Source organism: Myotis nattereri, assembly GCF_964212035.1.
Source record: "Myotis nattereri genome assembly, chromosome: 13".
In the NCBI taxonomy this organism is placed as follows: domain Eukaryota; kingdom Metazoa; phylum Chordata; class Mammalia; order Chiroptera; family Vespertilionidae; genus Myotis; species Myotis nattereri.
Genome location: NC_138088.1, coordinates 54,066,967 through 54,090,377, shown reverse-complemented (window position 1 = coordinate 54,090,377; position 23,411 = coordinate 54,066,967). Strand labels below are relative to the sequence as shown.

The following is a 23,411-nucleotide window of genomic DNA, read 5'->3' as shown; positions in this document are numbered from 1 at the left end:
GAGGTGGCCAAGCCTCTCCCAGCACAGGCCCGGGAGGTCACAGGCCCACAGAGAACTTTATTGAATGTCTGAATGGATGAGTACATGACTAACAGAGAGAATGTGCCTGCCCAACTTCCCTGAGGTCACCAAACTACACTCGGAAGTGAGTGGGTGCTGGAGATGGCTCCCAAGCTGGCCAAGAAGAAGTCAAAATGATGCTCATCGCTGGTTAGGGCTCTGGCCACGGGATCCACTTCCATGTCCACCTGCCTCTGCGGCTGTGACCCCTGCCCCTGTGGTGTCCTGTGATGTCCTTTGGTCCTCATGCAGTTCCCCCTGCCAGGAGCATCCTCCCTTTCTCTAGCAAACTCCTACTCACCCTTCAAAACGCAGGTGAGGTATCACTTCTCAGGAAGCCTTCTTGGACTCATCCATCTGAGTGAGAGTCTGCCTGTGTGGTTCCAAAGCCTCTGTAACCAACTGTTTGTTGTTGGAAATCTCAACTTGTATTCATGGAGTGCACGATGTTTCCGTTTTATGTGCATAAATCCCATTGACTCCTCCAACAAACCTATGAGGTTGGTGTCATCACCCCATGTTGCTGATGAGGTAGTCGAGGCCTTTGAGAAATTTGGAAACGTGCCGAGCCAAAGAATCAAATCACCCAGCTAATGAATGCTTGAGTTGGCATGTGAATTAATCTTGGAGCCTGAAAACTTTTGCTCTTTCTCTCAATGCCTCTTCCAACAAGGGCAGGAACTGTGTCTTTATGGCCATACTTTTTTTTTTTTTTAAATATATTTTATTGATTCTTCACAGAGAGGATGGGAGAGAGATAGAGAATTAGAAACATCGATTAGCTGTCTCCTGCACACCCCCCCAATGGGGATGTGCCCGCAATCAAGGTACATGCCCTTAGCTGGAATCGAACCCGGGACCCTTCAGTCTGCAGGCCGACGCTCTATCCACTGAGCCAAACCGGTCAGGGCGACCATACTCTTAGTAACGGCACACAGTAGGTACTCAGTACTGACTGTGTGTTGACTGAATATCGTTCAGCAAGCCATGAGGGAGCACAGCAGTGGGGAATGGCATCTACATCCTGCGTGGATGCTCAGGAGTGGGAGGAAGCAGGTGGGGGGTGTGGGCGGGGCTCAGTCAATGCCAGAAGAGATTCGGCTCTGATTCCAACAAGGCTTTGAGTGATGACTCAATCTTGTGGGGGCGAGATCTCCTCATAGCATAAACAGGCCTCTTTGGGAAGGGAGAAAGCTTCTTTATTATCTCTGTGCATAATTTGAATGGCAGGGAGGAACCAGGGCCTTAATGAATGAACAACATGTGGCAGGGAGCTAGTGCCCCGCACCCGCAGGCGCGTGGGGTCTGGGCATTGCCAGGGGAGCAGGGTGAGCCAGGGAGCCAACCGAGAACTGCTGGTTTAGGTTGGCCAGTGGGGTTCACAGGGGCCGTCAGCTTGGATTCCAATCCTGCTTTACCACTTACCATCCATGGGGCTCTGGGCAAGTTACTTAGGGCCCCCCCCCCTCCACCTCACTGTCCTCCTCTATAAGGTGGGGATCACCAGAGTACCCATCTCAGAGTGGATTTGATTTACTACCATACCCCCTGCTAAGTGTGGAGTATGCTTTCCGGCTCATTTGCTGTTCTCTGCTACCATTATGTACCATTAGGAATTCAGTGGGTGTAGGTAGGGCAGTTAGCAGCGGCTGTGTTCGTCCAGGGGAGAAGGGCTGGCCCGAGATCCCACAGCTAAGAAGGACCTGAGCCTCGAGCCACGTGGTTTCTCGTCCTGCAGGCCCAGAACTTGGAGGAGAGCTGGGTGTCTCAGGTTGTTGGCCGCATTTGACTCCCAGTTGGTCCTTGGCCAAGGCTCTGAGCTCCCGCTGGGTTTCCTGACTGGGCACCAGTGGGGTTCAAGGTCCCTTTGCATCCCTGGACTCTATCCAGGGCCTTCGGCCTGTTGCCCTCAGATGACTATGAGTCCACCATCGACAGGCTCCGCCCGCTGTGCTGAGACCCCACATTGGGAGCTTTGCAGATGCTGCTCTGACCTCTGCCAGGACCACCCCTCCTCCTCCGGCCTTGACCATGACCTGGCAGCTGTGAGGGCAGGTGGGGCTGATGGCTGCTCCCCAGCCATCCTTCTGGGGAACCCTGAACTGCAGAGGATGGGCCTCAGTTCCAGTCCCCTATCTTTAGGGTGGCCATGTGTCCTGGCTTGCCGGGATAGTCGTGGTTGATGCCTCTTGTCCCAGTGAAATTATGAAGTGACCCCTTTCCCTTGCTAAGTATCCCAGTTTGGCTGATAAATTACATGGTTGTGCCACTTATCTCTGTCCTCTCCTCAGCCATCAGGGCCTCATATGGGACAAGGAAGGCAGTAGGGGGTGTGGTTAAACGCGGGCTTTGGGCTCAGACACTTCTGGGTTCAGATGTGTTTAACCTCTGGGTATAACATTGCGGGGCCTCATTTTCCTCTGCTGTAAACAAGGATGACTAGTAATCCTGCTCTATTGGGGGTGGGTGAGAATTAAGTGTGAGAATATATGTCAAGTGCTAAGCATGAGCCTGGTACATAGAGGGTGCTCGGTTAGTGGCTGTAATTACTGTTGGTTTGATTTGGGAGATGTAGGTTAGACGTGGGATCTGGAGTCAAACTCCCTGGGCTCCACTCTGGGCTGTGTCATTTACTTGCTCTATGGCCCTGGCAAGTTACCTCTTAAAGGCTCAGTTTTCTCATCTGTTGCATATGGATTATAATAATCTTCTTCATATGGTTTTTGTGAGGATGAAATGAGTTTAGACAAGAAATTCACTTAGAACAGGGTGGGCCACAGAGTAGATACTGAACTGATGTTAGCTGCTGTTGTTAGCTGTTATTGTTGTTGAAGTTACATTCTTGCAGGCCCAGAACTTGGGGCCAGCGTATGAGTTTCTTATTGCCTTCATAAACATTACCACAAATTCAGTGGCATAAAACAACACAAATTTATTATCATACAGTCTGGAGGCTGGAAGTAAGACCATAATGGATCTAACTGAGCTACAATCAAGGTGTTTCTTCTGGAAGCTCACATTTTCTGGCTTCTAGAGGTCACCTCGTGGCCTTAACTTCCATTTTCAAAGCCCGTCACTCCAACCGCTGCTTCCGCTGTCACTTCTCTCTGACTCTGTCCCTCCGACCTCCCTCTTGTAAGGGCTCTTGTGTAAAGACCTCTTCCAAAGCCCTTCTTAATGATCAGAATAATTTCCCTATCTCGAGATCCTTAATTTAATCAGATCTGCAAAATCCCATTTGTCACATAAGATAACATGTTGATAGGTGCCAGGGATTAGGACATGTACCTGTTTGAGGGGCCATTTTCATCCTACCACAGCCAGAAGATTGGGGGTCTTGCCTAGATTTAGGAGTATTAGTTAGAGAGCCTTTGGTCTTCGCCAAGAACAGCTTGAATGCTGCAAACTGTTCCTCCGCCATGTTTTATATCAGTTGGGTTCCTCTTGAACCTGCTGCATGACACCATCCCTGCGACATTTGGGTTGTTGGTCGGCCCTTGACTTTTATTTGATCTTTGTAGGGTCCTTAGAGACACTGCCACTTCCAGGGTGACTTAGCCCCTTCTCAGAGACCTATGGAATCATTGAAACCCGAGTAAAAGGTTTACTGGCTCCCAAGTGGGGAATACGATTACATTTGTAAAGAATTAGTGAAATGTCTGCAAAATGTCACATTACATTTGCTATGTAACCAACCATCCCCAAATGTAATGGCTTAAAAAGTAGTGATTGTATTTGCGCATGATTCTGTGAGCAGGTCTCTGCTGGGTAGTTCTTCTGCTGGTCTTGCCTCAGGTCACTCCTCTGACCACAGCCCTCTGGTGGCTGGGCTGGGCTGCAGAGTCCAGAGAGCTTTCCTCGGGGCCCTGGGTTTTGGTGTGGCTGGGGACTGGGTTTCTTTCTCCAGGTGGGCCTTCTTCCTCCAGGAGGCTAGCTGGGGCTTCTGGATGCCGTGGCCTCAGGGCAGCAAGAGGAGGAGAGGGGAGGCCGAGAGGCCTCTTGAGACCTTCCTGAGAGTTCATATGGTATCGTGTCTGCTGCATTCTTGTGGATATAAGGAAGTCATGTTGTCTCCCTGGCAAGTTTTCCCAGGAGTTTATGCTGTGATAGGCCAGGACACGCTTTCTCATGATTAAAGAATAATAGGTGAGGAACTGAGGAAAAAGCAGAAACGCTCAGATGCACCTTCCCCTTTAAGCTGTTTGGGGAAGCCGAGAGGGCAGGAGCCGAAGGCATTGCTCTTGTGAGGAAACAGCGGGTGCAGGTGCAGGTGAGGTCCTGGGCGGGGCTTGCCATTCTGGTCAGAAGGGTCTGTAAGAAGCGAGGGCCCCTGGGGGCCTTCATCACGGAAGAGGAGCTCAGCCAGTGGTGTCCTCACTGTGGCTTTGGGTCCAGGCCCGGGCAGGCTCTCTGCGCCGGGATATTACTAGAGCCACTGCTGTGCCCACGTGACAAGATTCGTGGCTGTTGAGTGATACGCACCAACACTGTTTCCCCTGTGAACGCTAGTATTTTTAGTGTGTGATTTTGCAGAATATGAAGAGTTTTAGGAAAATAGACCGCGTTATAGCAGAAATGCTATGTTTCTATTTGCTGTAGGATACATGCCCATTCAAAAATATTTGCGCTGCTGCCCTGGCCGTGTGGCTCAGTTGCTTGAGCATCATCCTATGCATCAAGAGGTCACTGGTTCCATTCCCCGTCAGGACACACGCCGTGGTTGCAGCTCCATCTCCTGTAGGAGGCGTGCAGGAGGCGGCCAGTTGATGTTTCTCTTTGTCATTGATGTTTCATCTCTCTCCCTCCCCCTTCCTCTCCCTCTAAAAAAAAATCAGTAAAAACATATTTTTAAAATGTGTTTGTGCTTTTGGGGGCCCCAAAAGACAGCCACCAGGAAGAACCTCTGGTCACTTGCCTTCACCTCATTTTCTGAGCACATTAACTGGACTGTTGAGGCTGTTTTACTTCCCAGATGTTGAGCATGTTTGGGGGTAGTTTGCTGACTACCTCCCAATTTCGCTGTCAGAAGCGAGGCTCCAGGAAGGTAGTAAGTTCTGTAGGAGGAGCCCCTGTTCCATTGGCTCCCTAAGCCCCCCAAATCTCACAGGGAAGTGGGTTTTGCTAGTGTCCTTTGTTTCCCATAAACTGGCCAAAGAAGTGATCTCCTTTGCTGCCTTCTGTTTTTATAGATCAGACCGGTGGGCTGGTGGTTTCCCTGTGACTATGGGAGCACTGGTTTCTGTACTCAGACTCCTGGCTCCTGTTTGGGACCCAGGCGTTGGGGCTCAAGCCTGCTGACTAACAGGCCTCAGGCTGGCCTCTCGCTGTCCCCAGGTTTCCATGGGCTAAAGGCTAAATTCCTCTGGCCACTTCCTTCCTTTCTTGTCCTTTTCTCGTTGTCCTTGAGGGGCCCTTTCTGCCGGTTGGGATAGGAAACTGTTTACAGCACAAACGCCAGGAGTCCTGTTCCCAGGGCGGAGATGAAAGCAAAGAAAGCAGAGCTTGTAGGTGGCGTCTACAGCCAAGCGGGACCTGTGTTGTCAAAGGTCTGGGCTGGGCCTACCCTCTCATTTTACAGATGGACAAACGGAGGTCAGGGAAGGAAAGAGATCGCCCCCGAACACTGGCAAAGCCGGGATAAGAAGCTAGGTCAGGAGACTCCTGCTCCTGCTTCCCAGCTGACCCCGGAGATGGCCTCAGAATCCTTCTCAAACCCTGACCCTGACCCACTCCAGTCCCTTTGAATTGGTCCGAGGTGGCACATGGATCTAAACCAGGGGTGGGCAAACTTTTTGACTCGAGGGCCACAATGGGTTCTTAAACTGGACCGGAGGGCCGGAACAAAAGCATGGATGGAGTGTTTGTGTGAACTAATATAAATTCAAAGTAAACATCATTACATAAAAGGGTACGGTCTTTTTTTTTTTTTTTTTTTTTTTTAGTTTTATTCATTTCAAATGGGCCGGATCCGGCCCGCGGGCCGTAGTTTGCCCACGGCTGATCAAAACTCTTTGCCATTAATAAATTAGTGACTTGTCCCTCCCGGCAGGAGTCACATTTTAAAAGAGTGTTTGAAAAAATAATGCTGAACCAGAGGAGTGAGGAGCCAGATCAGTGGCTGTGAACAAGAGAGTCCTTCACGGTAGAGCCCAGGCACAGCCTCTTCTCCTTGCTCGCATATTCCTTCAGTTGGCATTGGCGGTGGCTCATCTTTGGCCCTGGCCCCTGCCAGATGCTTGTTTGAAAAGAGTGTGAAGTGGCACTTGTGGTTGCAGGTAACTGAACCTTTTCTAGCTAAAGAAAGCCAAAAGGAGATTTTAGAGTGAGGATCCTGGGGGGGGGGGGGGGGGGGACACGACCTGGAGTTCTCTCTGCACCTCACCCCCCGCCCCATCTCTTATTCCTGCTGGCGAGGCCACTTAAGAGGGGGACTGGAGCTCCCCAACCAGCAGCTCAGGTGAGCATCAGACAGGTGAGAGAGGCTGTCTTGGACCACCCAGCCCCAGGCGAGTCTTCACGTGACTATAGCTGCGTGCGTTGGCCCCAGGTGAGAAAAGTCAAACTGCAGAGTGCTGTGCAAACAAACAGCTGGTTGGTATGTGAAGCCACTAAATCTTGGAGTTAATTTTTCCCCCCTTAATAGCAGTGGATAACTGATACAGTCCTGTTTTCCTTTCTTTAATGAATTGAATAGAATGGGCGATAGATTTAATTAAAATGTTTTCATGTCTGTCCCTGGCAAAATCAAAACGTGACCACACTGTGTCGGGTCCACAGTCTGCGGGGGATTTCACTTCCTGGTGAACTGAGGCACCAAGGAACCACAGACGAGTGGAGATGTGAGGGGGACTGCTGTGCAGATTTGGGACGCTGTCAGCCATGAGCACTTAGTGCGACTTCTTGTGACTTCGATGATCAGAGTGAGAAATGGGGGAAGCTGGAGCGTGAAGGTGGGGGCTTTCGGTGTTCCGTGAGCCAATCTGACGAAGAAACCGAATCCTAGAAAGTGGCAGTGGCCTTAGGAGCCCTCGATGGCTCCGTGGCAGCACAGAGCCCTGGTCTCTCCGAGCAAGCTAAGGCCCTGCCGGTCTGCTGGGGATACTGGATGGGGGAGGCTGAGGATGGGCACATTGGGGTGCAGCACCCAGCCTGGGCCTGGTGTTTTCAGGGCACCCCTGGAGGGCACTTGGGGAGCAGGGGTTGTCTGCCCCTGGGTGCTAAGGTTTTGGGAGAGAGTGGCGAGCAGAGGTGCCAAAGACCTGATTCTGCTGGGGTTTGCCAGGTCCTGCCAGGCCTGTCTTGGGAGAGGCTTCTGTGTGTGTGTGTGTGTGTGTGTGTGTGTAAGTATGCTTGTGCATGCACATGTGTGGCAAGAGGGAGAGGAAGTAACAGGTGGAGGAGAGGGAGGGAGACAGGGCGAGACTGAGAGATGTTAAAGCTTCTGGTAGGTCTTTTCTGGGGGTTCAGGCATGAACCCACAGGACGCGGCTGGTTAAGGACACTGGAGTCTGCCCCCGCGCTGTCCTCCATGGCCCCTCCCTGAACATTCGCTGGTGAGATCCACAGTGCCGCGTGCCGGGGGCCAGGCCCCAGGCGCTCAGGAAGGAAGACGGCGGCAGGATGGGATTTATCAAGGCGCCGTAGGAATGTCAGGATGCACTTTGCCCTAGTTATTTTTTGAACCTCAACCTTGTGTGTTGAATGAAAAACAGACTTTCTCAGCAGGTTGTATTGTGAAATGGCATGTATTCCTGTGCAGAGGTAAGACAACACAGATGTGCAGCTGGGGGCCTGGGAAGATTGCCCCTCAAAAATCTTAGTGGGTGGTGAGGCGGCAGAGGCGGGCCACTTCCTAATGAAATATTAGCCAAAATCAGCTGCAAACCACAAACACAGAAGCCAAAACTCCGAGTGACCGTGGCAGAGGGGTGGCCCAGCTCATCCTGTGACTCACGAGGACGAGTCGGGGATTTCCGTGTCCCCAGACAGCAGCCCCTCACCTCCTCACGCCAGCAAAGCCCCCCCCCATCACCTCTCCCCACCCCTGCACACAGCCGGGTTCTCCCGCAGAGAAAACTGGCAAGTTGGTTTCCATCTGACTATGCTCACAACTCAAGGTGACCCTCCCTGCCCACCTCCCCCGAACCGTTAGGGCCAGAGCCCGTTGGGGGCCATATGGTCAGCACACTGCCGGCTCCAGGCATGTTCCCAAACGAGGCAACTGAACAGGACTCTAAGCCACGTCAGTGATTAAAGGGGTCATCCCGTCTGTGGAAGGGCTGAGCCCAGCGATGCAGTCAGGTCCTGGGAGCCCAGGGCGGCCTGGGGGCCCCGCAGAGCCGTCCCCGCCTGCAGGGAGGCAGGGTTTCTGCTTCAGCACTGAAGGTGGCCCACTGCACCCTGGGGACATTTGGGAGCATTTGGCGGGGGGGTGAGTATTGAAGCCAGAAGCAACACCCAAAAAGTATAGCTCCTCTCTTGGGCCTGCAGGAGGCGGGGCCAAGGCATTTTGGGAGCCCCTTCCAGGCGGCTCCCTGAGCTGCTCACTGTCTGGTGGCAGCGTGATATTGTGGGACGAGCTCGAGTCCTGGAGTCTCAGCTCCATGGTTTACTCGCTGTGAGGCCTCAGGCAGCCCTGGAAACTCCCTGAGCTTCTACTAAAGCCCCCGGGGTCACCGGGGAGGCTTAATAGGCAGAGAGGTGGGAGCCATGTGGTCACCGGGGGCTGATGGAGGCGGGGGTCCGGGTGCAGGAATCAGGAGCAGGCCAGGGCCTCGGGCGGGACCAGCACTGGAGCCAGGGAGCAGGGCACCCAGCGAGGCCGCAGGAGGTGATGGGCGAGAGCCATGCTCCCACTGCTCACCCCGCCCAGCCCAGCCCTCTCCTCTGTCCGCACGCTGTCTGGGCAGGGTCCGGGTAAAAACAAAGATAACTGGTTCTCATGACCAAAGCATTCCACGTTCATCATGGAAAATACAATCCGAAGGAAGGAAGAAGGAAACAGCCAGGACCCCACACCCAGGAAGGTCTGGTAACCTCGGTGCTCAGCCTTCCAGTCTTGCCCGGTGTAAAAAGACGGTTAATACCCAAGGGGCCTGGGGATCAGCTTCCTTCAGAGCCGAGGACACAGTGGCTCGAGAAGTTATGGTTTACGGGGAAAGACTGGGTGTTGGACATGATGGTTTCTGGGCCTGAAGTGTGTTTCTCCAGAAATCCTGTCCTGGGTCATTTCTGTAACCCTCCCTCCATACTTGCCCAGCCATAAGCAAGTCACACCCAAGACCCCTCCATTCCCGGACACCAAACACCCAGGGGGCAGGATGGTTGGGCTCCCCAGATGCAGGCCTCTGGCAAGCGGGGCTGGGGCTGGTTGGAGGGCAGCCATGAGGGTCAGCTCCTCCCACGGGAAGGACAGGGGCCTCTTGTCCCTGCAGACTGGTGCACGAGACAAGCCTAGGGGATGGCAGATGGCCTCCCAGATGGCAGAGAACAGCCCAGCTGGTGCAGCCGGTTGTTCGGGGGCAGTAATGATGTGGGGTGCCGTGATGAGGGGCTAATGGAGGTGTCTTATTGATTAAAGAGTTAACTCTGATAAGAAGGGCAGTAGAGAACCACAGTAGGTGCTTATGGCTGGAAGTAACCTGATGAAATTGCTGGTTGTGATGTGATCCAGGGGGGCTGCCTGGAGGCGGAGTGTAAGGCCCTCTGGGGAGCTCTCCACACTGCCCTGCCTTGGCTCATGCTGTTCCTCTGCCTGCTGTTCCCTCCCATCTTGTTTCCTCAGCCGACTGACTTGCCTTTCAAGAAGCCAGTCAAGCACCCCTGCCCTGGGGGGCCTCCCCCACCCTAACCCCCCTGTGGCAATGACCATGGGTCTAATAGAGGGTGCAGAATAGGATTTTAGTGTTAATTACAGTACTTAAACTGGCACCACGCGCTCTGTTTTGGCCTGAGAACTCATGGTTGGATTCTCACGAATTAAATGCACATGTGTGTTCACTAGACAAGACTAATGGCCGCCCGATGGGGAAGGCCAAGGAGGGCACGGCCAGACCCACGGTGGGTGGGGCATGGGGGCTGTTTCCCATGGCCTGGGCCTTCCAGCTGAAGAGCTTGCTGGGTGACGCCGAAGTATTGCCCTGCTCCCCTCCGCCTGGTTAGCTTCCCAGAGGCCTTCTCGTCCACCCACCCAGAGTGTCCCTAGAGTTGTGGGTGCGCTTTCCGGACCTTCCTAGTCTGGCGGGGAGAGAGAAGGTGGGGTGGGCAGTGGGGGGGGGGGGGAACAGGCCCCTGCAGGCTCCCTGCCACCGGCTCCCTCCTCCCAGCCAGGCATTCCTGTGGACACCTCCCAGAGGTCACCTCGGGAGGGGAGGGGAGGTCGCCACCCTGCACTCTTGTCATTCCAGGCTCCGGAGGGGGTGCCTGCGGGAGTCAGCTGCTCACCCTGCGTCTGGAGCATTCTGCTCTGCAGAGGGGTGGCCACTGATTAAGTGAGCTCCAGTTGCAGCTCTTACAGAGAACAGTGACGCCGGAGAAACGGCCCTGCGTGGCCGGCTTCAGGAAGTGGGCGGGCCTGCACCCTGGGGAGGGGGTGTGGGCAGTGGTGAGGAAGAGCCACCGGCAGACCACCTGGGCTCTCGGATGCCCCAGACACCTTTCCTAAGTCCAAGCGCGGGCAGTCGGCGGCTGGCGAAGTGGTGAGGGTGCAGTGTCTCTTGCTCTGGACCTCGGTTCTTAACCTACCCTGGCCCTGCAGGGGCTGGAGCAGGGGTCCTGGAGCCAAGTGCACCAAAGCCCACGCATGGGCAGTACCCACGCAAGCACCAGGGTGTGTGGCACCCACGACGAGTCCAAATATGCTGGGGCCATCCGTGCGGCCTCCCATTGGTCCCTCTGTCTAGGGGCCATTATTCCCTGGGATTCATACAGTGTATGGAGTGGGAGGCCCTGCTGGCCTTACTGGTATCATGCTGCTTGGCCTTAGATGGGCCAGGAGACACCCTGGGGACCTTGTGAGGCCCCCAGCTTGGAGTCTCCGCCCCTGCTCTCTGGAGTAGCCTGAGGAAGTCAATCGCATTTCCCAGGAAGTCCATTTCTATTTCTTGGGAAAAGACTTTGAGAGATTTGGTCCTCAGGGGAATCGGTCATCAGTTTTCTTTCTTTGTTTTTCTCTCTCTTCACTGCTCTGGAAGCAGGTCCTCTATTTTAGCTCCTTTCCAGGGTGGTCACTCTTCAGATTTCGCCAGGCATGCTTAGCAAAGTCTAAAGTTAATATTTGAACCCAGCTTACCAACGCTTTCTTTGTAAGAATGTCAGTCCACCGTTGGAGGTTTTGTGTAAAAAAGGAAAGAATGTGGGATTTTAAATTGAGGGAGTCTTCCAGAGTCCCGGAAAGGGCTTTTTCCCCTGCCCATCAGGTGAGGGATGTTCTGCGTACAGGTGCCAGGGCCACCTGAGCTGAGGGCACTGGGTTCCCAGGGGTGACCAGCACCCTGGGCAGCCCTCCTCCAGGCTGCAGCGGGTGGTCCACGCGTGGCCTCCCCTTTGGAGTGTCTTGTGGCATTGGCCTTCTCTTCTCTTTGACCTGGAAGCGGCCATTTCTCAGGCAGGTTCCTGCCCCAGGGCCCGGGCTCAGGCGCAGCTCACATGCCAATAGTTGCACAGAAGAACGTTTTAATGCTGGTGTGGCCTGCCCTCCTGACAGTGAGGCCGTGACTCCCACCGACGGCTGGTTAGGGAGCAGGTCGTTGGGCATCTCCTGGCATTTATTCTGGTTACGGGGCCACTGCTTATCTGTGGGGAAAGCACCGACAAGTCCTCTGTCCACAGCTCTCCGTCGGGACGGGGCTTGGCACCCGGCTCCGGCCAGCTGGCAGCCTCAGAGCATCCAGGGGAAAAGTGAAAACAGCCGGCGGCCGGGCGCCGTCCCTGCTCTGTGCCTGCGTTCTTGTGTTGTCAGAGAGCAGGGTGTCTGGGGAGCGGCCAGTGCCAGCGATGGCCACTGGCGCGGTCAGAGGCTCTGGGGCTGGCAGCCGGCTTCACCCCGGACAGGGCCTGGGAACCTGCTGCAAAGCCTGCCAGGCCGAGAGGTTAGCCTATGCCCCAGGGAGGCCGGGGGGGGGGGGGGGGAAGCGATGTCCAGGGGGGGGAGTGTCCTCAGGGTGGCGGGCGGCAGGGAATGGTTTTCCTTACAACGTGCTTTTCTGCAGCCCTTTGATTCTTTTTTAATCGAGACATAACTCACATATAAAATTCACCATTTTAAAGGATACAGTTCAGTGGTTTTTTATGGTCACAGGGTTATGCAACCATCACCACGGTCAAATTCCAGAACATTTCATCACCCTAAGAAGAAACCCCCGCCCACTAGCAGTCGCTCCCCATCCCCACTCCTCCAGACTCCGCTCCGCTGCCCTGGCTACAGGTTCACAGTGGTACCCACGCGGGCCAGGGCTGAGTCCCGGGGCCTGGGCTGGAATGCGGGAGAGGAAGGACCTTGGCATTGGGGACCGGCACTTACAGTGTGACTTCAGGGAGGTGCTCACCCTCTCTCCGCCTTGGTCAAAGGGTTAAATTGAGGACATGGCTGTTTTCTCAGCCGCAGTTGGACCGATTTGATGATGATGATGGTGATGATGATAAATAACATCTATAATCTGTGGAGTGCTCAGCATGCACCAGGTTTTATAGATATTTCGTTGATCTGTGTGTTATTTTCTAACAATCTTAGGAAGTATATCCCCCTCCACCCATTTTCCAGGTGAGAAAACAGGCTCCAAGAGGCTGAGTAGCTCACCGGGACATGCATCTGGGAAGGGGCCGTGCTAGGATTTGAACCCAGGCTTTCCTGACTCTGAACCTCTGTGTTATCAGTAGCTCCTCCCTCACCTTGATCTTGGATTTGAAGAATTTTGGCTTTTGAAATGTTTGGTTTCAGAGCCCAAGGAAACTTCTAAGCTTGAAGAGAGCCAGCCCGAGCTTGCGAGAGCCCTGTGGCTGTGGCCTCCTGACTTCCTCAGGCTGTGTGCTCATCTGTGACGGGGAGTTGTGTGAACATCTCTCATTAGGCTCATCTTCCAAGAGAAGCGTACCTGTGCAGACCCGGCACTGGGCCTGGTACAGGAGCGCAGGCTCGGGAGGGAGAGCTCCGCGCACAGCCGGGCCCCTTTGGTAACCTCGGCTTTACTTTCTCATCCACAGGATGGGAATAATGACGCCTCCCAGCCCCCTGACAGCAGGGTCTCATGAGTACACCCTTAAGGCTCTTAGCTTGGTGTGAAATTCACACTCAGTGAGTGCTGGCCACCAGAGCTTTCCTGGTAGGTTTCCAGGTTTTGTACATTTCTGATAATTTCAAATAATATGTGTTTGAATAATCTTGCAAAAGAGCCTAAAATCAAAAGTGTACATAAACTTGTCCCGTGAAGGAATTCAGCAAGTGGTGGGTGGGGCTGTTACTTATTCAGAGGGTTTCTTCTCCTGCATTTTGCCTCCGTTTCACTGAGACACAGTGATCCAGGCCCTGGGGGTTGGGATTCCCGCTTCCCAGGGCGGAGAAAGACAAGGCCAGAGGGAGGTGAGGGAGCTTCTCAGGGCTCCTGCGGGTCGCACCTGTGGCATTCTCCACCCACCACGCTCTGTTCTGCATTGTCACCAGGAGTCATTTTCTCTTTTTTACCTTTCTCTAAGAACTTGGGTTTTGCTTCTGTTCTGGTTCTGAGGAGACATACCCTTGACCCTCTGGCCCAAGCTGGCTGCCCTGCCTGAGCATGGAGGACACTGTGCCTACACCCTGGGCCCCACAGGGACCCCCCCCCCCAGACTTAGAGCTTGTTCTAGTACAAAGGGTCCCAGGGTGCCATCTGAATTGGTATTTCATCCCCTGGAGAGAAGATGCCAAGACCTTCCTCACCCAGGCTTCTTGCCCCTCCCATATGGCCTTGGAGCCCTTTGAGTCTGAACAAAGCAAAATGGGTGTGTCCTGCTCCTTAAAGAGACCCTGCTTCTCTGCAGGGCCAGGCTCTGGTTTCTCAGAACATGGAGGGGCCTGCCAGTGATGGGGGAGCACGGGGAGGTGGGGGGGCATTCCCCGGCCTCTTCTGTGGCCCTGGGTTCGCAGGGGGGTTTCAAAGTCTAGGAGGGCCCTGAGGCTGGGCTGGAGCCCTCTGCGTGGGAGCCAGTTGGTGGCTGGGTGCCTCCTTTGCTGTCTGCAAGGGTAACGGTAGAGCCAGCAAAGTTCAGACCCCTTCAGGGCTGTTCAGATTCATCCCAACAGCCTCAGCCCCAGAGAAGCCAGCTGGACGTGTACCCCTCATCCACTCCAACACCCAGGTCTGAAACATTCCCAAGGTTTCAGAGTTCAAACTGTGTAGGTCTGATGCATGCATATTCTCATGAGTTGGATCATTCATTTGATAAGATGTCTGGGGGGGCCTACCTGTGCTCTGTATAAGAAAAATATTGTCCTGCCCTCCTGAAGCCAGGAACACAGACATGGAACTGGCACATTGAAACGGCCACTCTCTTATTATGGAAAATTCAAAACATACAGAAGTAAGGTAAGTAATGCATTGAGCATCCATGAATATCAGGCATCATATTGTTTCATCTGTAAACATTTCAGAATGTATCTCTGAGGTATAATGACCCTTAAACATTACGTAACTACACCATTAACAGTAACTTATTAATATTATCAATATCTGGTCAGTGTTTATAATTCAGACCATTTCCAATTGTCTCATAAGTGATGTGAATTTTTCTGTTCGTTTGAATCATGATCCATGAGAGGCCCATACATTGCAATGACTGCAGTTGCTCTGTGTTTTAAGCTAGGGCAGTCTGTCCCTGGCAGGTCCGGTGGGTGGGAGCTCATTAGCAATGCAAATTTTCTGCTGTCCTGGACCAATTGGAGTAGAAACTCTGGGGGTGGACCAGCTGTCTGTTTTAACCAGGGCTCTGGGTGATTCTGATGCACATTAACGTTTGAGAACCTCTAATCCATAGTTTCCCCTCCTCTGTTCCTATATATTTTCCTTGTAATTTGGTGGGTTTTTTTGGAGAAACCTGGCTGCTGTCTTTAGCATTGCCTCCAGTCTGGGTTCTGCCAGTTGACCTGGGATTATAGGTGCAAATGACCAAATTCCTCTCTCTGTTCCTCCCTCCAACAAAGGTGGGTGCCATGGAGGATGAGGCAGAAGTGGGGCTCCCAATTTGCTGAATATAATTCATGAAAGTCAGCAGGAAGACCTGTAGAAACCTTTCCGCACCTCCCCCAGCCCTGGCCTGGACACACATGTGCATGTGAACCTGTGGTTGACAGAGATGGCGAACTGCCCCACTCACCATCTGGGATTATAGGGGCTCGGGGTCTCACTGTCTCTGGGGAATGCCCGCTGCCCCAGTTCTCTCTCTCTGGGGCAGCTCATCTCCTAAACCATCTGGGGTGTGGGTGGGGGTGGGGGTGGGGGTGTAACTGGAAGATGCTGCCCAGGGTCAGGATGGGCCAAGCACAGCCTCTCACTCTGAGCCTGTGCCAGGTGCTGTGGTTTCTGCCACTGCAAATGCTCATTTCCATAATTATTGTTTAGCATTTGGAGAGCGACTATTTCACACTCGGTATTCTTTGCAGCCAGGAGGGTCTCCCAGTTCATGCAATAAAATTTCCATTTACTCTGGACATCAGCTGAGATGATTTAAAAAAAAATCCATAAATTATTTACTGAAATGGCTGTTCAGCTTACGGTAATAATGCATTAGTTCAGCTAGCCATGAAGCCTGTTAAAGGGTAATAAATTTCTTTTATTTTCCTTTTTAAAAGATATCTGCCAGTAACCTACACATGACCTTGCACCGATCAGTTTTCAGAAATGACACTGCGGGAGGGCATGCAAGGAGAGAGAACTGGAGAGCTTTTTTCAAGTAGCCTGACTTTAGGCAGTTGTCAGCAACTAACTGTCATCTCAGAGCCAGGAGGAGGAAAGAATGAAAACATCTATTGCATGTTTAAAGCATAACGACCTTAAAAATCCTTCCTTTTCCTTTTTTTTTTTTTTTTTAGAGAGAGAGAGAGAAAGTGAGAGGTAGAGAGAGAAACCTCCAGGTGAGAGTGAAACAGCAAACATCCACCACCTGCCTCCTGCACGCCCCCTACAGGGAGCCAGGGAGTCACCATTGTTGAGACCACCTGTCATTTCTCTTGAGCCTGGAGCCTTGTAGAATAAAGGCAGGCCCGTGGTTCAGTCTTCATCCTTTAAAATGTGTTTATGGAGCAGGATCGATTTACTGTATCTCGGAAAGTCTACAGTTCTGCTGACGGCCATTTGCTGACTAATGTCTCCAGCAGAGAAGAGCAACAAGCCAGTTTCTGAGTTATGGCTGTCTTTGACATATCTTTATCCAACCCATTTTTATTTTCGGAACCTCTGCTTTGATTAAAGCCATTCGAGCCCGGAGCAAATACAATGTGTCTGAGTTTTAAGTCTGGCATTTTATGCCAGGAGCCCCACTGAAACCTGTTGTTTAATTTTTATACCATGAAGGCAAGCGCAATGAGCATTAACCTAACCAGTTAAACTAGTTCCTCCTAACTACCTGGTTTGGGGCTCTATAAAAGTCCCGAGTCATACTTTTACTTATTTAGATCCTCTACTTTGCTGCAAAAATATTTTAATTTTATCTATATATCCCTTTTGCTGCAAATATTATTTTAAAAGTGATGTGCTGGAGGTTGGGTCCCAGGTTAAGAGTGACCCTAGAAACCGCCAAATCAACTCATTTTTATATTCACTAAATTAAAAAGGATGGCACAGTAAATATACAAGACAGAAGTGCTATTAAGTTAGCTAAAATTGGTAGCAAAGGAGATCCGACAATAATTCTCTGTTGGTTGACCAGAAAGCTGCAGTGGCCCTTTCTTCTCCATGAAGCTGTGGTTGTGTGACTCAGAGTTTGCATTCCTGAAATGGTGTTGTTCTGATTTTTTGATGTGAAACCATCAAATCCCTCTGTGTTACTGCATCTCAGGGTAGCTTAGTGCATGAAGGGTGAGATGCTTTGAGTGTCTGTTTAATCTACTCGGAACAGTGTGGTAGGTTTGTCTTCAAACTCCCAGAGTTTTTAGCTTTGCCCTTGACTACACTCCCTGGTAAAGCATTTTCCTTTCATCTCTCCTCCTCTCCCTACCTTCACAGATGGGTCTCAATTTCTTTTCATCAGCTTCCTTTCTCTCCTCCAAGCCTGCACTCTACAAATCTCCGTTCTTGCTGGGCTTTTAGCTTTGCCTTTCTCTCCTCTTCCCGATGTGCCCATTCGCCCTGTGTGTACTGACCTGGAATATCCCATAGGTGGGAGCAGTCATGGGCAGATGCTATTGTACTGGCTTTGCACAGAAGCATAAACAGGGCTGCAGCTAATGACAGAATGTCTTACAGGGGATCATGGCCCCTGTGTATTGGGAGCCAGGTCATACAACATGTACTTTGTATATATAGATACCTCATGCATCAACTCTCTCTTGTTGTCTGTTAGCATAGATCTGTCAAGTACTCTTAGATCAGTAGATAGTATTCCACTGACCCCCTTGTGTTTATTCCTAACCACTGATTTATCGAATGGAAGCTCTCAAGCTTTGTTGGGGCTATTAGCACGCCAGACTTTCCGTACCCCTCAGGCCTAAAGAGGCTTTTCCATGTTCTTTCCCCAATAATTAAAAAGAAATTTTATTTTTTGTCAATCCTCACCCGAGGATATTTTTCCATTGATTTTGAGAATGGAAGGGAGGGGGGGGGGGGGAGAGAGAGAGAGAGAGAGAGAGAGAGAGAGAGAGAGAGAGAGAATTATCGATGTGAGAGACATATCAATTAGTTGCCTCCCACACGAGCCCCGACCAAGGCCATGGATCAAGCCTGCAACTGAGGTACGAGCCCTTGACCGGCATTGAACCTGGGACCCTTCAGTTCAAGGGCTGACACTCTATCCACTGAGCCAAACTGCCTAGGGCTCCCCAAGAATTTTTAAGCACCACTTTGACATCCTAAATAGATAAATAAAGAAACATTAGCTTGAGAACCAAGTTGTCACTGTAGGCTTTGTATATTCCTGCTCTGGACTGATGCACATTAAGCGGTAGCTTACCTTTGATTTGGGATGTGGAGAGCTGTCGATGTGGGTGTGCATGATAGTCACATATCTATAAAAATGTTGCTGCGTGCCTTTTTTTTGCAGATCACTTTAAATCATTACACAGCGTAGCTGCATTTTAATTTCAGATGGAAGAAGTCCGTGAAGTTTAATTGCCTCTACCAGTCCTGGTTGAGTGATCAGCAAGTCAAATGATTAATTTCCTACTGAACAGAGACAGAGGGGGAGGGGTTCACAGGGAGAACCCCGCAGGGCCTTGGCTCTTGCCCTGAATATCCTGGAGTCCTCCGGGGCCCGAGGCCTGTGTGGCCCAACACATGCAATTTTGCTAGTCAGTGGGCCATGCTCTGAGGAGGGCTGAGTGATGGGATAATTAGAACCAAGCCTACGGCGGGGTGGATGGTATGTCTGCAGCTAATAGCTTGTTTGCTAATTGCCAACACCAGATTTTCCGGGTAATTAGACATTTGGTTTCTTCCAAGACCTTCTGTGCAAACGTGGACACATGGCCGTAGGCCTTCCAGGTAGCAGGTGCGGAGAGGGTGGCTTTAGTGCAGGATGGCATCTCTCTGCTGGCTGCCCCGAGGGCCATGGCAGGGCAGACGTCTCCCCAACAGGTGGACAGGGCCATCTGGCTGGACCCCTAGTGGAGAGGCCAAATCCCCCAGCTTTTATAGCAGCGGATGCCCCTGTGCTAGGAGAGCAGCAAAGAAGGCAGATGCCAGCAGGCTGGTCCAGGAGCCTGGCTTCTGTCTCCATCCTCCTTCCAAGAGCACCGAGCTTTGGGCGCTAATAGGAATCAGAACTTGCTTCCCCTCTCAGATGGGCAAGTTGATTTTTTTAAATAAAAAATATTTGTTGTGGTAAAGTAAAAAAAATATAATAAATATAAGATGTAAGATTTGCCATTTTAACCATTTTTAAGTGTACAAATCTTTGGAAATAATTACAGTCAGTATTGTGTAACCATCATCCCTATCTGTTTCCAAAACCTTTTCCTTACCAATATAGAAACAGTACACGCTCTGTTCCTGCCTCCTTCCAGCTCCGGGTAACCTCGAATCTACCTCTATGAATTGGCCTTTTCTAGATATTTCATATAAGTTGAATCACACTGTATTTCACCTTTTGTGCCTAGCTTATTTCACTTAGCATAATGTGTTCTAGATTCATCTATGTTATGACATGTATGAGAATTTTATTCCTTTTTACAGCTGGATAATACTCCATTATATGGATATACCATATTTTGTTTATCTATTCATCCATTGGTGGATACTAGGTTCTTTCTACATTGTGCTTATTGTGACTGCAATGACATTCACATACAAGTATCCGTTTGAATCCTTGTTTTCAGTTCTTTGGGGCAGATACCTAGGAATGAAATTTCTGGGTCATACGGTAATTCTATATTTGACTTTTTGAGGAGCCACCAAACTCTTCCCCGGTGGCTGTGCCATCTCGCAGTCCCACCAGATATATATAAGGGTTCCAATTTGTCCACATCCTTGCCAACACTTGTCATTTCTGTTCCTGTTTTATGATAGCCATCCTAGTGGGTGTGAAACAGTATCTCATGGTGGTTTTGATTTGCATTTCTCTAACGATGACTAATGCTAAACATCTTTTTTGCCATTTGTATATATTCTTTGGAGAAATGTCTGAGTCCTTTGCCCAGCCAGTTGATCTTTTTGCCTCTGCATCTTTCTTCCCGCAGTTGGAATTGAGCCTCATCAGGAGAGGGGAGGTGGCTGTCCAGAGTGGAAGCCTCATGTACACTCTTCAATGATTCATGCCATTCCCTCAGCCCGTTTGGTACCCATGGCCATGATGCTGTTTGAGTTCTCACCAAGCAGGAAAAAAGAATCCACAAGTGCGTGGGATTATCCAGTGGTTGACAGCGGAGGCCGAGGGAGCCGCACCTGGTCTCCTCATGAAGCAGACAGGCCCTTCTCAGACACCCCACACCCTCTGGGTTTCCTTGACCACAAGTTTTATTTTAGCAAATTACCATTTTTTCCTCCCAGGTACTAGGCTGTGTACCGAGTGGAGCTGTATTTGTAGAGCACCCTGGATGGCGCCTGGCATTTGTAGGTGCCCAGAGTCTGGCATCGTCTCTGCAGTGAGAGCCCACGGTTCTTGATCTGCGGCCCTGCCAGTCCTGGGCAGCAGGAAGGGACAGCCATGCGGAGCCTCCAGCACTGACCGGGCACAGTGTGACTTCTCCTTGGGTGCTCACTCCCGGGCGAGAGCCCCTGGCTGTGCCCAGGTTTCAGGACAGATATCCGCGCCTGAATAATGGCAGGAGCAGCCGGGCAGTTGGCAGAACGATGTTCATGCGGCTTCGCTGGTGGCCCTTCTCCGGTTTGGCCTCGAATCTGTGGTGGGGCCTGTCTGCGGGGCCCAGGAATGCTAGCCTACCTGTCTTTCCGCTGTGGATTTTCTTACTGAAAGTCAAAACCCTTCAGTGTCACGGAAGAGAGATGAGGTCCCCATAGGCTGGCGGGGTCTCAAGCCAGAGGGAGGCAGGAGATGATGCCTCCACCAGGAAGGAAGTTCTTTCGGGAAGGTGCGCTTGCGGCCTGTATGCCTACGTGAGGAGTTGTTCCTTTCGGGGTAGGGTCCCCCAGCCCGCTGGGAACCGGAGGGCTGCGGATACTCTTCCTGGAAAGTGCACACGAAAATTCACACGTCTTTTCAGGTACAGGTTCCTCCCATCCACATGGAGGCTGGCTAGGAGCTGGCTCTGCGGGGGCAGGAGCCAGGACTGGGGCGATCTGGGGACTGGCAGACGCCCTGCTAAGTGGCAGTTGGATGGCACCTGCTGAGAGGACTGCGGGAGAAAAGGAATGTCTTATTTGGTCAAGTTTTATTATTTTATTTTTATTTATTTTTTGTTAATCTTCACCCAAGGATATTTTTTCCATTGATTTTTAGAGAGAGTGGAAGGGAGAGGGAGAGACAGAGAGAAACATTGATGTGAGAGAGACACATCAATTGGTTGCCTCCCGCATGCACCCCAACCAGGGTCGGGGAATCTGTAACCAAGGTATGTGCCCTTGACAGGAATTGAATCTGGGACCTTTCAGTCCGCGGTCTGATGTTCTATTCACTGAGTCAAACTGGCTAGGGCTCATTTGGTGAAGTTTTAAATACTAAATGTAGGGGGTGCTGACACCTGAACTTTGTGGCTGGGGTCAGCCTGGCCACCACGCAGCCTCGCTCCTGCTCGCCGGGCCGGCCCCTACCACCCACCGCGAAGGAACATGCTTTGTCTTTCTCTTTCCAGAAACGGCCCCCACGTCTGCATACTCATCTCCTGCCCGGAGTCTCGGGGACACAGGGATCACGCCTCTGTCCCCCTCCCATATCGTGGTAAGACATGTGTACATGTGTGTGGGAGTGTGTGCTCATTATCTTGGCTTTGTGGGTCTGTTCACATGAGGAGGCAGCTGAGCAGCCCGTCATGTTCCTGGGTGGAGATTAAGTGGTCCTGGTACCAGCCATGTGAGCCCCCCCGAGTCCTTGTCCCACTCTGGGCCTGTGCGGCTGGTGCCGTCGGAGCCAGTGGCCTGGGTGGCAGCATGGGCAGGCAGGTGGGGGCAGCCCTGAGGGGACAGGACTCATCAGGGTCACGCGTGGTTATGGCAGGACCCAGCCGGGCCCCTGGCATGTGGAGCCCTGCTCCCAGGCCTGACTCACGGAGCAGGTGAGTGGTCACCTGGGAGGTGCACGGACGCAGCTGGTCAAGCCCTCGGGGCAGTGGCTGCGGGTCTGCAGGGGGATTGGGGAGAACGGTGGGAGGAAGGCTGTCACTCAGAGCCACTGGGCTCCGGCCCTGGCGCTGGTGTCCGGAATAGCCACGTGCATGCACAGCTGATACAGGGGAGTGGTGGCAAGCTGTGGGCTTGGCCCTTCACTTAGGGGCGCCTCCCTGCGCTGAGGCTGGCCTGCCCTCTCCCCGGGGCTTGAGCCAGACAGCGACTGCCCTGGGCAGTGGGTGTACAGCGGGGCAGGGCGGGACCACCCGGGGCATCTTCCTGAAAGCCAGGCGTGGCGCCCCTCCCCAATACCTTACTCGGTGCCTCTGCAGAACGATGCCGACCCGAGCGTCTCGGAGCAGCAGGCGTTTCTCGTGGTGGTGGCCATCGACTTTGGAACCACGTCTAGCGGCTACGCCTACAGCTTCACCAAGGAGCCGGAGTGCATTCACGTGATGAGGCGAGTGCTTGGTTGGGCAGGTGCAGGCGCAGGCGCTGGGTCCTGGACTCTGGCCCAGCTCGGCCCAAACTCACTGTGCCACTCGGGGCAGCCACTCTGGTCTCTGGGCTGCAGGGTCGTGGTCCACGACAGTGTTGGTTTATTCTGACTAGTTGGTCTGGGAAGGGCATGGCTGGTGCGTTTGAAACCTGTCCCGGTGACTCCGGCGTGCAGCCTTGGGGGAGGGGTGCCCACTTACAGGTGTCTGTGGTGAGCACTTACTGTGGGAGCTTAGGCAATTGCTAAACCTTCTCGCCCTCAGTTCCCTCATCTGTGAAATGGGGAGACTGACCATACCTGCCTCGCAGTGTGTGCGTGCAGACGAAGTGAGACTTCCTGTCAGTGTAAGCGGGGAGGTGCCAGCTCTTCCAGGTGCGGAAGTGTCACGGGTGATGTGACCAGCGCAGAAAGCACCACACCTGAGAGGAAGCAGAGCGGGGATAGCAGCCAAACGAGGGGTCACCTGAGGTTGCCCTGGGCCTCCTGGGGCGCGCTCTCAGGCCACTCTCTGTGTCCACCCCGTGCTCACAGCGGCCGGCACACTCTGGTGCCCACCGTGTCCACACGTGACCGGCTGTCTATGAAGATTCTGGTCTGTCCAGCACCAAGGCCTGCTCCCCCGGTCTGGGCCTGGCCTTCCCGCAGTCTTCAGCCCCCAAAGCTTTGGGACCCAGGGATTGATCACCCCAATTTTCCAAATCCAATATGGCTCTGAAGATACATTGTGATTGGCCGTTCCCTTCGCTGGTAGTTGTGGAATTTAGTTATCACTCCCGGGTAAGATTTTAGGCATTTTTTTTAAAAAGTGTGGTTGACAAGACAAGTTGTAATAAAAGTAATCCCCACCCGGTTTGGGTGAGGCCCCGCCTTTCCTCTGGAAAAGCAGCTGTGACTCAGCTAAGGGACGCGCACTAGGAGGCTCCGGAGACCGTGGTGTCACCTCATCTCTA

At 52.4% G+C, this 23,411-nt stretch overlaps 1 protein-coding gene across 1 annotated transcript in view; it reads left to right on the top strand.

Moving 5' to 3' along the window:
• Positions 1–23,411, top strand: part of HSPA12A (heat shock protein family A (Hsp70) member 12A) — a gene marked incomplete at its 5' end in the record, with an annotated part of 51,313 nt that overhangs the window by 3,446 nt on the left and 24,456 nt on the right. The window contains 2 exons of the mRNA XM_081105383.1: positions 21,491–21,576; positions 22,295–22,422. Coding sequence (XP_080961509.1) covers positions 21,491–21,576; positions 22,295–22,422 — 214 coding nt within the window. The remainder of the gene's footprint in view (positions 1–21,490; positions 21,577–22,294; positions 22,423–23,411) is intronic.